Raw genomic sequence first — 15,591 nt, forward strand, 5'->3', positions numbered from 1 at the left:
ACTTACTGTGGTGCAATCATTTTACAACAGTTAATTTACCCATGGATTTGAAGCAAGCATGGGCTGCACGGTGGCACAGTGGCTAGCACTGCTGCCTCACAGCGCCAGGGATCAATTCCAGCCTCAGGGGACTGTCTGTGTGGAGTTTGCACATTCTCCCCATGTCTGCATGGGTGTCCACTGGATGCTCCGGCTTCCTCCCACACTCCAAAGATATGCGGGTTAGGTTGGTTGGCCATGCTAAATTGACCCTCAGTCTCAGGGGGATTAGTGGGGTATATACATGGGTTTGCGTGGATAGGGCCTGGGTGTGACTGTTGTCGGCGCAAGCTTGATGGGCCGAATGGCCTCCTTTTGCACTGTAGGGGTTCTATGATAATTCTATGATAATCAAAAAGACTCTCTTCCCTTTTAAATTTCTGAAGTATAAGGAGGCAGGCAGAAGGGATTAGTTTATTTTGGCGCCATGTTCGGCACAACATCGTGGGCCGAAGGGCCTGTTCCTGTTCTATGTTCTCTATTCTATGAGTTTATTTGCTCTAAGCCCATCCTTATTGTGTGAACTGTTCTATAATTTTTATACGATATATTCAAGAATATTGCAAAGCACTGAACCATTACTGATTGCAAATGACTACTGAATTTTTTCTTTTTCTAGATTCGTGCAGAAAAATATCAGAAAACATACTGCCAAAACTTAATTAACTGAACAGTCAGTCAGTGATGAAGGTGTACCGTTGTCACATTAACCATAATTGCCTTTAAAAGGCAGGCAAGTAAAATGGGAAGTGGAGGAGTGAAAATTAGTTGCATTGGTGTTACAGGCTGTGGCTGCCCTATAGACTCAGTGGTTGATTGATATGGCACACAACTAAGTCATGAAGATCAAGGTGTGAGCTGAGCTTCCTGAGAAAGCTGGGAAATGTCAGGAAGAAATACAACTGGCCTCTGTGTCGCCAAGTTAGGAAGGAGAGAAATCAGCTAGAACTGCTACTCCTACTATATGAGCCAATGGATGGAATTTTCCCTTTTTGAGGCAGCGTATCGCAGTGTGGGGAAAAACAGGTGGAAGCCACCATCAGGGCCGCTTCTCTGCCATATTGCTGACAACTTAGTGAGAAGATAAATCCAAGGTGCAGGTCCCACAACATCATGCTGGAGCTGTTGGACTACGGTCGCGCCTGCCCCACCAGCTACTTAAAAAGATTAGGGGGCCAATTTTAAGAACCACCACCACCGCAGTACTTAAGATCCCAAAAGAGAAAATGCTGGGATATCTCAGCAGATCTGGCAGCATCTGTAAGGAGAGAAAAGAGCTGACATTTCAAGTCCAGATGACCCTTTGTCAAAACTAAATGTCCTTTGAGCTTTGACAAAGGGTCATCTGGACTCCAAACATCAGCTCTTTTCTCTCCTTACAGATGCTGCCAGACCTGCTGAGATTTTCCAGCGTTTTCTCTTTTGGTTTCAGATTCCAGCATCCGCAGTAATTTGCGTGTACTCCAGTACTTAAGATTTTTGGTTTTGCAATCATTTGATTACATGGGCTGGGTTTAGCCGAGTTTTTGCACCTACTTTAATTTATTTGTTGCCTTATGGTTTTTCTCTTTCTCTGGCTTGTTGGACCTGCAAAATCAATTGTTCTAACTACAATGAGAATCTTGTTCAATCGATCTACCTATTATCAGTTAGCATGAGGATTGGAGAAGGAATGAGCCAGATCTGTTTATGCCCAGAGTGGATAGCTGTAGAGATAACTAAATAAGATGGACATTGCACTAAAAATGCAGAAGAGAAAAATATCTACTCCCGACACTGACTTCCCTCATATTGGTAAGGTATTTAACCCTAACTTTATTTACCTTTCCAAAAAGAAAAAATAGATAGCGGGTAAAAATGTGCCAAGCGCATTTCTGTAAATGTGAAGCTAGAAAACCTCCACCTATATGAAAAGCCTTCTCTGAAGTGCATGCATGTTACATACAAGTTCTCAGTAGGAGCTTCAGAAAGAGCTTCAAGGAGGTCAAACTTTAAAACTTCACCTGCTATGTGAAAACCGTAGGATTCCTCAGCCTCCTTACAACCCAATTGACAGATCTGTACCTGTAAAAAACAATCAAAATCCTAGGACACAGTTATGCTAACAATAAAACTCAATGAATTAAGTAAAAATTGATTAAAGAGAGAGCCTGCATTTAAAGAGTCCTTCACATGACGTCGGGACATCCCAAAATTAGTTCACAGCAACTAAAGTACTTTTGAAGTAAATCCAATGTTATAACAAATACAGCAGCAAATTTTCATGTGGCAAGTTCTGTAAACAGCAACGAGATAAATAACCAGATGGCGCATGCTTTGTGCTTAAACACCAGGTTTAGGGGGTTAAATTGGAAAGCATCCAACCCACACCAATTGATTGCAATGATATAAAGGCAAAATACTGCAGATGCTGGAATCTGAAACAGAAACAGAAAATAGTGGAAAATCTCAGCAGGTCTGAGAGCATCTGTGGAGAGAGAGTAGAGCGTTGGCTCGAATACAGCATTGGCTCTATTCTCTCTCCACAGGTGCTGTCAGACCTGCTGAGACGTTCCAGTATTTTTTGGTTTTGGTCCACTGATTGCAATGCAGGCAGAATGCCAACTTAAGGAATCACAGTTCCTGAGTTCTGTGGCCAGCCAGCACCGGCCTCATTGGTCACTGGCTGGACACAATAGCAGGGGCCAATATTGAGAGTGGTGGGCACCTCTAAAGTTCCTGTTAAAGAGGAGGCTGGTTGTGGCTGGAGCAGGTGCTGAAAGTTATGGTTAAAGAGAATCTGACCTGGGAAAGAATGAGAATTGACACAACAGGAGAGAGAATGGGCATCAAGGTTTTTGAGTGCTTCACTGGAGGTCATGGTGGTGGTGAAGTGTTTTGTATCTGTAAGGGGCCCACCAGGCGCATACACTCAAACAGGCAATGGGAGCAGATGGACATCAGTGCCATGAGATAAGCCCCAACAACCTCACACGAGTGGACAGGAACTCGTGTGAGGTTCCAAATGAATGCATTTGCAAATGTTATTTCCTACCAAATGTACCAATCGCAACAAACACTAATCAAGTCACCACACCCACCAACAATCTCTCTCAATTAGGCCTCATGCCTGATTTGCTTCAGCTCACTTCCAAATACTTAGCAGTGCTGCAAACCAAGTTTCACACCTTGTACACACAGCCATATCAGCCTCAGCCAAATGCATCGCCACATTTGCCTCTCTCTTGGAGGACAAGGTGGCACATAATTGGAGGCAGTGTGAACTAATCAGAGGATAGACAGGCACATCCGCACACCTAACCCCCACGGAGGAGATGCTGCTAGTCATTATCAGGATGGCCAACAGCAGGCCTCAAACCATTGAAGATAGCAGTACCCTCATACCTGAACCTTCTTCTCAAATCCCACTTTCTCTTAATCTGTAAGCGTGCACCTCTTACATTGCACACCACAACTTTACCCTTGTATATTTTTCCCTTTCAGGTAGCCAGGAGGTGCAAACTGGCCAGGCAATGAAAAATACCAAGAAAGGAGTGATGAAGATATCAAACTTGCAGCCACCAACTCAGATACTGACACTGCACGTAATTTAAATTAGAAGCAGGATCTGCATGTAGTGAGGCATCAACCATGAGTAGGATGCAGAAGGGATAAGAAGCAAGGACAGCACAGGTACCAACTCACTGGAGGATGCACATGGGTTCTGTCACAGAGGACTCAGATGAGGATGTCAATGGGGCAGCCTACAGAAGAGCATAGACACAATGTAAGATTGGTGGAAACCTGCTGAAAAGCCTGAAGTTAATGCCAAGGAGAATGGGGGAAACTTAGCACCAGCTTGGCACAGGGTTTTGTGTCAAGTTTAAAGCCCATCCTTTGCAGCATGGAACTGGTGGACAACTTCATTCACACACCTGTGAACCCAGTCATGATGCAGTGTCCAATGTTGCAGATTCCATTGTAACACAAGTAACAGTTACCCAACATCAGTGTTACATCGAAAGGTCAGACTTTGATCATGTAAGACCAGTTTGCTGCCATGTAAGTTCAAGCTGCCATCCTCATCAATGTCAATTACAATACACAAACTGGCTTGCAGTTTCTCAGCAGTCCAGCAATCTGTCCAGCCAAGCTGCCTACAGATATCCTCCAGGGCCATCTGCAGTTTTCCCCACTGAAACTCAGCAGCCTTCTGCAAGCCATGCCATAGCCACTAGTGTAACATTATCCAAGGGAAGTAGGACAGTAAAAGCACAAGGAGGCCACAAGGGAATGTACCTGTGTAACTGGTTGACCTTTGAACATGATATTGCATGATTTTGTTCATAAACTTCACTTGGCGTGTTTATTTTGTGGTCAAGCAGTCTCTCTCTGATCAGTGATAAAAGGAAGACAAGCTGTGAGACTGTTGGTGAATGGAGAACAATGTTGTGGTTACTGGTATTTCAGTTAGAAACTCAATTGTTGAGCGCGTGTATACATAAGCATCCAGGAAGTCATATCACTCACTCAGGAGCATCCGGAGGAAACCCATTCAGACACGGGGAGAACATGCAGACTCTGCACAGACAGTGACCCTAAATAAATACCATTCTACAGTACATGGAGAGATCAGAGAATTACATTCAATGATAGCTCTGAGGCCTGACGATAGCTCCAGTATCTGTGTAAAACAGTGTGGTGATTTCAAAACTCTGGAAGTACAAAACACAACAGGAGAAATCTTGAGCCCATGCTCGCCATCCATTCCAATGCCAGTGGGGGTCAAAATCCGGAAGTCACAGACGTAGCAGCGAGATCACAATTTCGGATCTTCCCCACCCCTCGCTAGCGATCTCATCAAGCGTGAACCTACTTTACATCCATCTCCATAACGATTAATATCATTAACCCGTCTCCCCCACCAGATATTGACACCCCCACCATAAATTGGCATTGCGCAGATGTGATCTCACGCAGCGCAGTTTACAACAGGTTCACGTAGACTAGAACCTGTTATGGGGGTTAGCACTGCTGTCTCACAGCTCCAGGGACCTGGGTTCGATTCCCGGCGTGGGTCACTGTCTGTGCGGAGTCTGCACATTCTCCCCGTGTCTGAGTGGGTTTCCTCCGGATGCTCCAGTTTCCTCTCACAGTCCAAAAGACGTGCTGATTAGCTGCTTTAACCATGCTAAATTCTCCCTCAGTGTACCCGAACAGGCACCAGAGTATGGCGACTAGGGGATTTTCACAGTAACTTCGCAGGCGGCACGGTGGCACAGTGGTTCGCACTGCTGCCTCACAGTGTCAGGGACCTGGGTTCAATTCCCAGCTTGGGTCACTGTCTGTGCAGAGTCTGCAATTCTCCCCATGTCTGCGTGGGATGTGCTGGTTAGGTGCATTGACCCGAACAGGTGCCAGAGTGTAGCAACTAGGGGAATTTCACAGTAACTTCTTTGCAGTGTCAATGTAAGCCTACTTGTGACTAATAAATAAACTTTAAAGTATAGCCCCTGGTGAAGAAGGTCATGGTCAGGCAGTGGCCTGACACTGCGCTCTGATACAGGTTGGCATTGCCAGGATGATACAGGGTCGAGTGCAGGCTTCGTGGCAGTGAGGACATCCTTACCAGAAGTGTAGGCATCTCAAACACTGATTTAAATGGGGCCTCAGGTAGGAGAATAGCTCCCAGAATACCCTTACAGAGACCCATTTGCGCCCCCCACCGTTTCCTCCAGTAGTTTTTCCTGCCTGCATGACCTATGTAAATTCTCCAAATCATGCTTTATTCCAAGGGGAATGTCTAATGTTAATGTCTGAGGCAGCCTGTTTGTGCAGAAGTCCTGATGTCAGCAAAATGTCCTTTAGCACCTGCCACACCACTCCACTACCTGTAGGCTTTGGCAATTTGAAATAACTACAGAAAACACCAAATGCTTTGCAGAATTGTAGTGACAACCAGAGAAACTCAACAAGCAACTAAACTAATCTGCAAGTTGATTCCTTTAAATAGTGCTGGAGAGCATGAGGGGGTTGTCTTTCCGACTGTTGAATTTGTTCAGCTGTGCCAGATAAAGACAGGGTATTGGCCAGGACTTTAAGCTCCAAACTAGCACTGCCAGCATCAAATTCATGGTTTATATCATGATATCCATGCAAACTCTCCAACTCATTCGTGACCACCTTTTCGACCAGGCCACCTCACAGGGCTTTGCTAGTCCCATGGTATTAATCACATACAAGGCCAATTCTGCTCACTTCCTTCCATCACCTTTTCCATCTATTACTTCCCCACCACCCCCATTCCACATCCTAACCCTACTTCCTTCTGTATCCACCATTGAAAAAAAAACTATACCACAATTCACTTACAGCTGAAATCATATTTAACCAACATCCTGGAGTTTTTTGAAGAGGTAACGGAGTGGGTTGATGAGGGCAATGCTGTTGAAGTGGCGTACACGGATTTCCAAAAGGTGTTTGAAACAGTAGCGCACAACAGACCTGTGAGCAAAGTTATAGCTCATGGAAAAAAAAGGAACAGTAGCAACATGGATATGGAATTGGCTGAGCAACAGGGAGTAGGATTTTCCAGCTGCGCTCTCCTCAAGATCAGAAAATCCCGCCCAAGGTCAACGAACCTTTGCATGGTCCACCCCTGCCCGCTACGATTCCTATGGCAGGTGGGATGGGAAAATTCCGCTCAGAGAGTAGTGGTTAATTGATATATCTCATGCTGGAGGAAGGTTTGTAGCGGAGTTCTCTGGGGATCAATGTTGGGACCCTTACTTTTTGTATACTAAGTGACCTAGACCTTGGTGTACCGAGCACAATTTCAAAGTTTGCAGACGATACGAAACTCGGAAGCATTGTAAACGGAGGATAGTGCAGAACCTCAAAGAGACATAGACAAGATGGCATGAAGTTCAATGCAGAGAAATGTGAAGTGATTCATTTTGTAGGAAGAACATGGAGAAACAATATAAAATAAAGGCTGAGTCTAAAGGAAAGTCAGAAAGACAGGTGGATCATCCTGTGTTGGGAGGATGAGTGGACTGGGCCTAGATTTTCTCTGAATTTTGGAAGGGGGTATAGGTGATCTCATTGAGGCAAGCCGGATTCTTGGGGAGGGAGCTTGATTGGGTAGCTGACCATTTGAATGACTGTTTCTGCTAGTCGGGAAGTCTAGAACACAAGGGCATAGTCTTGGAACGGGGCGATCATTTGGGACTGAGATTAAGAGAAATTACTTCACTCAAAGAGTTGTAAATCTTTGGAATTCTCTACCCCATAGGATTGTGGATGGTTCATCATCAGATGCATTTAAGGCTGGGAAGGACAGGTGTGTGGCTTCTAATGGGGTTGGGGGATGTGGGGAGGAGGTGGGAGGTTGGAGTTGAGACGCAAGATCAGCTATGTTTGTGTTGAATGGTAGGGTAGGTTCAACGAGTCATGTGGTTTACTCCTGCTTCCATTTCTTGTGGTCTTGTATTCTTGTATTACATTGAGAGAGAATGACTCTGTGAGATGGATGTACCATTCGGGGCTAATGAAGGAGGTTAAGGATGGTATCAAATTGAATGGGAAGGCCTACAATGCTGTGAGGATTAGTGGTAGGCTTCAAGATTGGGAAGATTTTATTAGTAAGAGTTCTAAAAACACCAGGTTAAAGTCCAACAGGTTTATTTGGTAGCGAATGGCATTAGTTTTCGGAGTGCTGCTCCTTCGTCAGATGGAGTGAAATTAATACATGTGACAATAATAAATTGCAGTGGGTCCAGAAAATCCTGCTGGCGTGAACAGCCGGTAAATTCCAGCCATTCTTTTGCCACTGACTGTAAAATGCCAGCCATTATCTTTAGCAATGGTGGCTATGTTCTTGGAATAGCTTTTCTTTGAAACTTCTGAAGGAATAAGGCTCCACATTTGCAAAATGAAATTTTAAAAAGAGAATGCTGTTGACCTCAATGTCAGTAATTCCATCTGACGAAGGAGCAGCGCTCCGAAAGCTAATGGCATTTGCTACCAAATAAACCTGTTGGACTTTAACCTGGTGTTGTTAAAACTCTTACTGTGTTTACCCCAGTCCAACGCCGGCATCTCCACATCAAGATTTTATTAACCAGCAAAGGCTGACTAAACAAAATCAGAGGGAGAGCTGTTGCAGACATGATGGACCAAATGGCCTCCTTTTGCACTCTAACAAATCTGTGATTTATCTCTTAAAACATTTTGTCAGCATTAGGTACACCACCATCATTGACTTTGCTTTTTCTGTTTATTTACATACTGTAGTCTACATCAGGCATCATCCTTTTGTTTCGAGTTCAATTTCGTCAAAACTCTCACGGGTTTCTTTCAAGAAGTGAGAGAATGATGTGTTAAGTTTGGCACATGTAGTAAGTGCTATCTGTATATCCTGGAGGGCCCGGCCAGTATTACAGATCCCAGAAGAAAAAAATTGTGGCAATGATTATATCGGGATGTTGGTTAACTAGTCAGGTGGCTGACTGCCACCTTCTCAAGGGAAATTAGGGATGGGCACCAAATGCTGGCCTAGCCAGTAATGCCCACATCCCACAAATAAATACATGACTTCTCCCACGCTTGTGGCACCCACTTCATTTATAGAATCATAGAATCCCTGCAGTGCAGGAGGTGGCAGTCTGGCCAGTCGAGCCTACACCTACAACAATCCCACCCAGGCCCTGTCCCCATAACCCCACGTATTTACCCTGGGGCAATTTAGCAGAGCCAATCAATCTAACCCACGCACCTTTGGACTGTGGGAGGAAACCGGAGCACCTGGAGGAAAGCCACACAGACACGGGGAGAACGTGCACTATTAGTGAAGATTGACTGGGCTGGGTGTGCCCTGGTTGCGTTCTTTTTAATTCAATACCTAAGTAATGAAGATTGGAGAGCGACTGCAGGCTTTCTTTCTGAAAACAGGAACAAAAGGTGGAATTTAAGAGGTTGTTTACTTCCTATCGTGCCGGCACAGTGGAAGCATTTTCACCTCAGAATCAAAAGGTGGCAAATTCAAGCCGCATCAGGAATTTGAGCACACGAATTAGGCTGGCACTTCTATACAATACTGAGGAAGCACTGCTTTATCAGAGGTGTTGCTCTTTCGATTAGTCAGAAATGTTTCACTTGTTGCCAAGTGTTCTGAGATGTATGAAGGACATGAAAGAATGCAAATATTCTGGGGGGGCGGGGGGGGGGGGGGGGGGGGGAGATGTGTTCAATAAAAGAATGAAATTATTGAATAAAAATTGTGCCACATCTCACATTTCTTTCACTCACTTACTGGATCGTTAGTTCACACAACAATAAATTATTGAGGTCGCTGTCATGAGTGAATACCCACTCCAAGGCCATTGGTACGGTGAGTCAGAATGGGCAAATGGAACAGAAAGAATTGCTGCGTGGGATCAGTGTTGAATTATGTAAAGTAGGATGGCTGAGCAGCCACACACTGAATCAATCAAAAGCTATCCTGCTTCCAAAATGAATACAACCCAACCTTAAGATAAAAGCAAAATACTGCGCATGCTGGAATCCGAAACAAAAGCAGAAAATGCTGGAAAATCTCAGCAGGTCTGACAGCACCTGTGGAGAGAGAATAGAGCCACTGGGTAGGATTTTACGGCCTCGCTCGGGCGAGACCGGAAATTCCTGCCCGAGGTCAACGGAGATTTCTGTTTTCCGACTCTCGCCCACTCCGATTCCGTGGCAGGTGAGGTGGTAGCATTCTGACAAATGTTTCCAGTCTGGATGACCCTTTGTTACAGCCCTGCTCTAGTTCCAAGCCAAGTTCCCCACACGTGAGGATGGCCTCAACCGGGATCTTGGGTTCATGTCGCACTATCTGTAACCCCCACGACTTGTCTGGGCTTGCAAAATCTCACTAACTGTCCTGAGTGGAGACAATACACACCTCTTTAACCTGTGCTTAGCCCTCTCTCCACTCACATTGTCTGTAACTTTAAGACTTGACTACCTGCAAAGACTCACATTCTAACCATTATCTTATAGATTGAGTTTGTGTGTTTACCTGCCCTGTTTGTGAACAGAACTCCCACTCTCCTGATGAAGGAGCAGCGCTCAGAAAGCTTGTAGCTTGTGCTACCAAATAAACCTGTTGGACTTTAACCTGGTGTAGTGAGACTTCTTACTGTGTTTACCCCAGTCCAACGCCGGCATCTCCACATCATGTCTATTCTCTCTCCACAGATACTGTCAGACCTGCCGAGATTTTCCAACATTTTTCTGTACAACTGAACCTTCTAGTTTTTGATGAGTTGAGGAACTTTAGTATAAGCCTAATTTATTCGCCACATTTTCAAACCTTTCCCAGCTTTTCTCCAATATACACAATCTGGACTTTACAACATTTCCCAAGAGTAAATGATCATCTAAGACCTCAAATCACACCACCATTTAAGTTATGCCAATTTATAAAATGTATTTAAACTGATCTTAAAAAGAATAATGACGAGCAAAGTAAAGCTTTTTGTTAATGACATTGAGGCCAACAGCATTCTCTTTTTAAAAATTCATTTTGCAAATGTGGAGCCTTATTCCTTCAGAAGTTTCAAAGAAAAGCTATTCCAAGAACATAGCCACCATTGCTAAAGATAATGGCTGGCAATTTACAGTCAGTGGCAAAAGAATGGTTGGAATTTACCGGCTGTTCACGCCAGCAGGATTTTCTGGACCCACTGCAATTTATTATTGTCACATGAATTAACATACAGTGAAAAGTATTGTTTCTTGCACGCTATACAGACAAAGCATACCGCTCATAGAGAAGGAAATGAGAGAATGCAGAATGTAGTGTTACAGTCATAGCTAGGGCATGGAGAAAGATCAACTTAATGCAAGGTAAGTCCATTCAAAAGTCTGGCAGCAGCAGGGAAGAAGCTGTTCTTGAGTCGGTTGGTACGTGACCTCAGACTTTTGTATCTTTTTCCCGAAGGAAGAAGGTGGAAGAGAGAATGTCCGGGGTGCGTGGGCTCCTTAATTATGCTGGCTGCTTTGCCAAGGCAGCGGGAAGTGTAGACAGAGTCAATGGATGCGAAGCTGGTTTGCGTGATGGATTGGGCTACATTCACGACCTTTTGTAGTTCCTTGTGGTCTTGGGCAGGGGAGGAGCCATACCAAGCTATGATACAACCAGAAAGAATGCTTTCTATGGTGCATCTGTAAAAGCTGGAGAGAGTTGTAGCTATGATGTGGAGATGCCGGCGTTGGACTGGGCTAAGCACAGTAAGAAGTCTCACAACACCAGGTTAAAGTCCAACAGGTTTATTTGGTAGCAAATACCATAAGCTTTCGGAGCACTGCTCCTTCGTCAGATGGAGTGGATATTTGTGTTATGGAGTGGAGAGTTGTAGCTGACATGGCAAATTTCTTTTGTCTTCTGAGAAAGTTGGTGGGCTTTCTTAACTATAGTGTCAGGATGGGGAGACCAGGACAGGTTGTTGGTGATCTGGACACCTAAACACTTGAAGCTCTCGACCCTTTCTACTTCATCCCCATTGATGTATGTTCTCCTTTACGCTTCCTGAAGTCGATGACAATCTCCTTCGTTTTGTTGACATTGAGGGAGAGATTGTTGTTGCCGCACCAGTTCACCAGATTCTTTATCTCATTCCTGTACTCTGCCTCATCATTGTTTGAGATTCCATTGTTTGAAATTCTCCATCCTCGCTTGCAGCAGCAGCCACGGTGTGTGAACAACTGGAAAATTCCGGTCATGGTGCTTGCCAGTCACGCCGCTGACTGCTGCCCACAAAACCTTTGGTGCCTTTAAAGAGAGACTTGCTCTACTCGAATATTTGATCCAATAAGGCATCTCTGGTGGGTGTGTGTGCATTAAAGTTTAAAGCTTATTTATTAGTCACAAGTAAGGCTTACATTAACACTGCAATGAAGTTACTGTGAAATTCCCCTAGTTGCCACACTCCGGCACCTGTTCGGGTCAATGCACCTAACCAGGACGTCTTTCACATTGTGGGAGGAAACCGGAGCACCCGGAGGAAACCCACGCAGACACAGGGAGAACGTGCAGAGTCCACACAGACAGTGACCCAAGCCGGGAATCGAACCCGGGACCCTGGCGCTGTAAGGCAGCAGTGCTAACAACTGTGCCACTGTGCCGCCCTATGCACAAATTAGATTTAAATCATTCACAGAAAGAGTATAAATATTGGGAAAGTTGGTTGGGATTAAGAAAGAGAAATAAAAGAAATAGAAAAGCAGTGGGGAGAAGATTTTAAATCTTCAACACTAATTAACTTCTGAAGGAATGAGGCTCCACATTTGCAAAATGAAATTTTGACAGAGAACGCTGTTGGACTCAATGTCGTTAACAAAAGGCTTGTGGAACACGGGGTAGCAATTATTAACTGGTTTTGCAAACACATTTTTATTTTGTCTTATCTAAGCTTCCTGCCGTGGATATTGGCAAAAGAAGCTGTTCTGAACAATACAGACGAGGGCCTGAATTTTCCAGCCCTTCATGCCCCGCCGCCATTGTAAGCGAGGACGGAGAATTTGGTGCTCAGCCAAATCTCCATTCACTACAGCAGGACCAGAAAATCCTGCCAGCGGCATGGTGGGACAGTGGTTAGCACTGGTGCCTCACAGAGCCAGGGACCCGGGTTCGATTCCTGGCTTGGGTCACTGTCTGTGTGGAGTATGCACATTCTCCCCGTGTCTGCGAGGGTTTCCTCCAGGTGCTCCGGTTTCCTCGCACAGTCCAAAGATGTGCGGGTTAGGTGGATTGGCCATGCTAAATTGCCCCTTAGTGTCAGGGGGACTGGCTCGGGTAAATGCATGGGCATATGGGGATAAGGCCTTGGTTGGATTGTGGTCAGTGCAGACTCAATGGGTCAAATGGCCTCCTTCTGCACAGTAGGATTCTATGAGTAGTCCCAACTTTGATTATTGTCCTTTAGCTGGCTTTGATCAGACAACAACTGGGGCACCACAGGTAGACCCAGGGAGAGGGGTCAGGGGGAAAACCAACCATGTTCCCTGATCATTTTAAGTTATTTCCTGCTAGAAAATTTGCAGATGTGAACTATTAGGGGAAGGTTCCACTAGGATCAGTTATAATGATTATGGGCACTGAGAATCTTGGGTGAGATACTGGATGGGGTGCTTGTGTAGAAAATTGGATAAAAAAGCCAAGTATAGCAGTCTTCAAGCGAAGGATTTACATCCTAAAGCTTTCGAAATTCATTCTTATAGATTATGGAACCTGTGCTGGAACCTTTTAAGCTGCGAAAATAAAAACTGTGTAAAGACTGGGTTTAATTTAGCACTCTCTAATTGTCAACTTTGGATGTCGACAATTACAAACTGACAGGAGAGAGAACAAAATGCAACTGGAAAGTTTGACTAAAATAAACTGCCCTTTCCTCGTTACTAATGCATTGTACAAACTGCATTATAATATGCAGATTTTTGATGTGGCTTACCTCACACGTCTGATTGAATGTTGAATCCTGGAAAATAAAGAAAGGAATTTATACTTTCACATACAGCCTGCAAGAATCTATTAATAAAAGAACAAAAAATGTGCAATTGAATTTCAGTGATGTTCTACCTGTGACCTTATTACACCAAGCCCACTATAAACCAAAACACCTGAACTTCTATTCTACCTTAATACATAGCTAAAGGGACCAACTGCTCACACAAAACCATTGAATATATCTTCCCTTGTTAAAAAGAAAACTGTAATCACTATGCAGTTTTTTTGGAGTGATAATGCTTCCAAATGGCTGACTTCAGAAGATCCATGCATACTTTAAGTATATATCGTAAAGTATATTGTATATATCGTAAAGTATATTGTATATATCGTAAAGTATATTGTAAAGTATACACTTTACAAACAGAAGCTACTCAATAAACGTATTCAACATAGATGCATAATTTTGCTCTCAATGTTAGCAAAGACTTGAAGAAAACAAAATTGGTCTCCAAGGAGACTGGCAAGAACATGTTCCTGTACTTTGGAACAGACATAACAAAAATGATATTGTCAGCTGAAGTAACAATGTGTTTATGTGCTCATCTTGTTACTTGGAATTGTTCGGAAGCTGTAAATGAAATAGTTACAGACCACAAAGAACCTCAAAGGATATCCACCTAACTATTGTGTAAATGTTGCATTTCTCTAATAGCAAATATGCAAACTAATTAAATTCAAATAATTTAAGTCAAATTCAATTAATTAATAACCCTGGACTAAAACAAAAAGTTAGCTTTAGCAACAATGATTATGAAAAACAGAGCCAGTTCACTAATGTCCTAAGGAAATCTGCCGTCATTACCTGGTCTGGCCTACCTGCAATTCCAGACCTACAGCAAGGTGGTCACTCATATCTGCCCTCTCGCAAGCCACTCAATTGAATCAAACCACTATAGTAAAGTCCAATAAGAAAAGAACTGGAAAGACCACCCGACATTGACCTGGACACTAAATATGATAAAGGCACAACTTGCCAACTCGACGCTGCAGAGCACTGCACACTAACATCTTAGGATTTGAGACCTCTCCCACAGACTAGTTCAGCAACAGCATGACATATTCATATTCACTGAATCATAGTTTCCAGCCAATGGCCCAGAATCCTCCATCACCATCCCTGGCTATGTCCATGCCACTGGTAGGGCAGACCAGGTATACAGTAGGGAGGGAGTGACCCTGGGAGTTCTGAACATTCATTCTGAATCCCATGAAGTCTCATGACAGCAGGTCAAACATGGAAAAGGAATTGTTGATTACCACTTACCACACCCCTTCCAGATCAGTACTCCTCCATGTTAAACACCACTTGGAAGAAGCACTAAGGGTAGCTAGGGTACAAAGGTGATGGACTTCAATGTCCATCACCAAACATAGCTCAGTAGTACTGATGATGACTGAACTGGCTAAGCTCCGAAGGACATATCTGCCAGTCACGCTCTATTGGAGTTAGTCAGAGAAGCATCAAACAGGAAAAGAAACAACCTCATCCTCACCCATTTACCTTGTCACAAATGAACGTGTTTACGACAGAACTGGTGGGAATGACCACTTCACAGTTTACATGGGAACAAAATTCCCCCCTCCACAATGAGTACAGTCTCTATCAGGTCATGTGGCACCATCCCCAACCTAAATGGAATAGATTCAAGACAAATCTAGCAGTTCAAAAGTGAATGATCATGATGCACTGTGGGACATCATCAGCGGCAGCAGTCATCAAAAGCCCATTGATTTGGCAAGATGAGCAGTTGGTACTTTGACTTGCATTTATATAGTACCTTTCATGACCTCAGGACAGCCTGAAGTGCTTTACGGACACCGAAATACTTTCGACATAAGAGTCACTATTGGAAGGTATGAATGGTAAGAAGGAACAGTCTTACTCCCTGTTTAGGCATGAAAAGCCGGGAAGGGTGCCAAGCACAGCTGTTCAGGCACCAGCTATCCGGAGAGCACTAAAATATGTATTTAGCAAAGCTAAATTTAAACAAAAAACACCAAATGGAACATTAAACAAAATT

At 44.0% G+C, this 15,591-nt stretch overlaps 1 protein-coding gene across 1 annotated transcript in view; it reads right to left on the reverse strand.

Annotated features, from left to right (window-relative positions):
• Window positions 1-15,591, reverse strand: part of LOC144506072 (proto-oncogene tyrosine-protein kinase ROS-like) — a 161,696-nt gene that overhangs the window by 114,195 nt on the left and 31,910 nt on the right. Inside the window, exons 2-3 of the mRNA XM_078231889.1 lie at window positions 13,512-13,538; window positions 2,043-2,103 (exon numbers count right to left, since the gene is read on the reverse strand). Coding sequence (XP_078088015.1) covers window positions 2,043-2,103; window positions 13,512-13,538 — 88 coding nt within the window. The remainder of the gene's footprint in view (window positions 1-2,042; window positions 2,104-13,511; window positions 13,539-15,591) is intronic.

This window comes from Mustelus asterias, chromosome 17 (assembly GCF_964213995.1).
Source record: "Mustelus asterias chromosome 17, sMusAst1.hap1.1, whole genome shotgun sequence".
In the NCBI taxonomy this organism is placed as follows: Eukaryota; Metazoa; Chordata; class Chondrichthyes; order Carcharhiniformes; family Triakidae; genus Mustelus; species Mustelus asterias.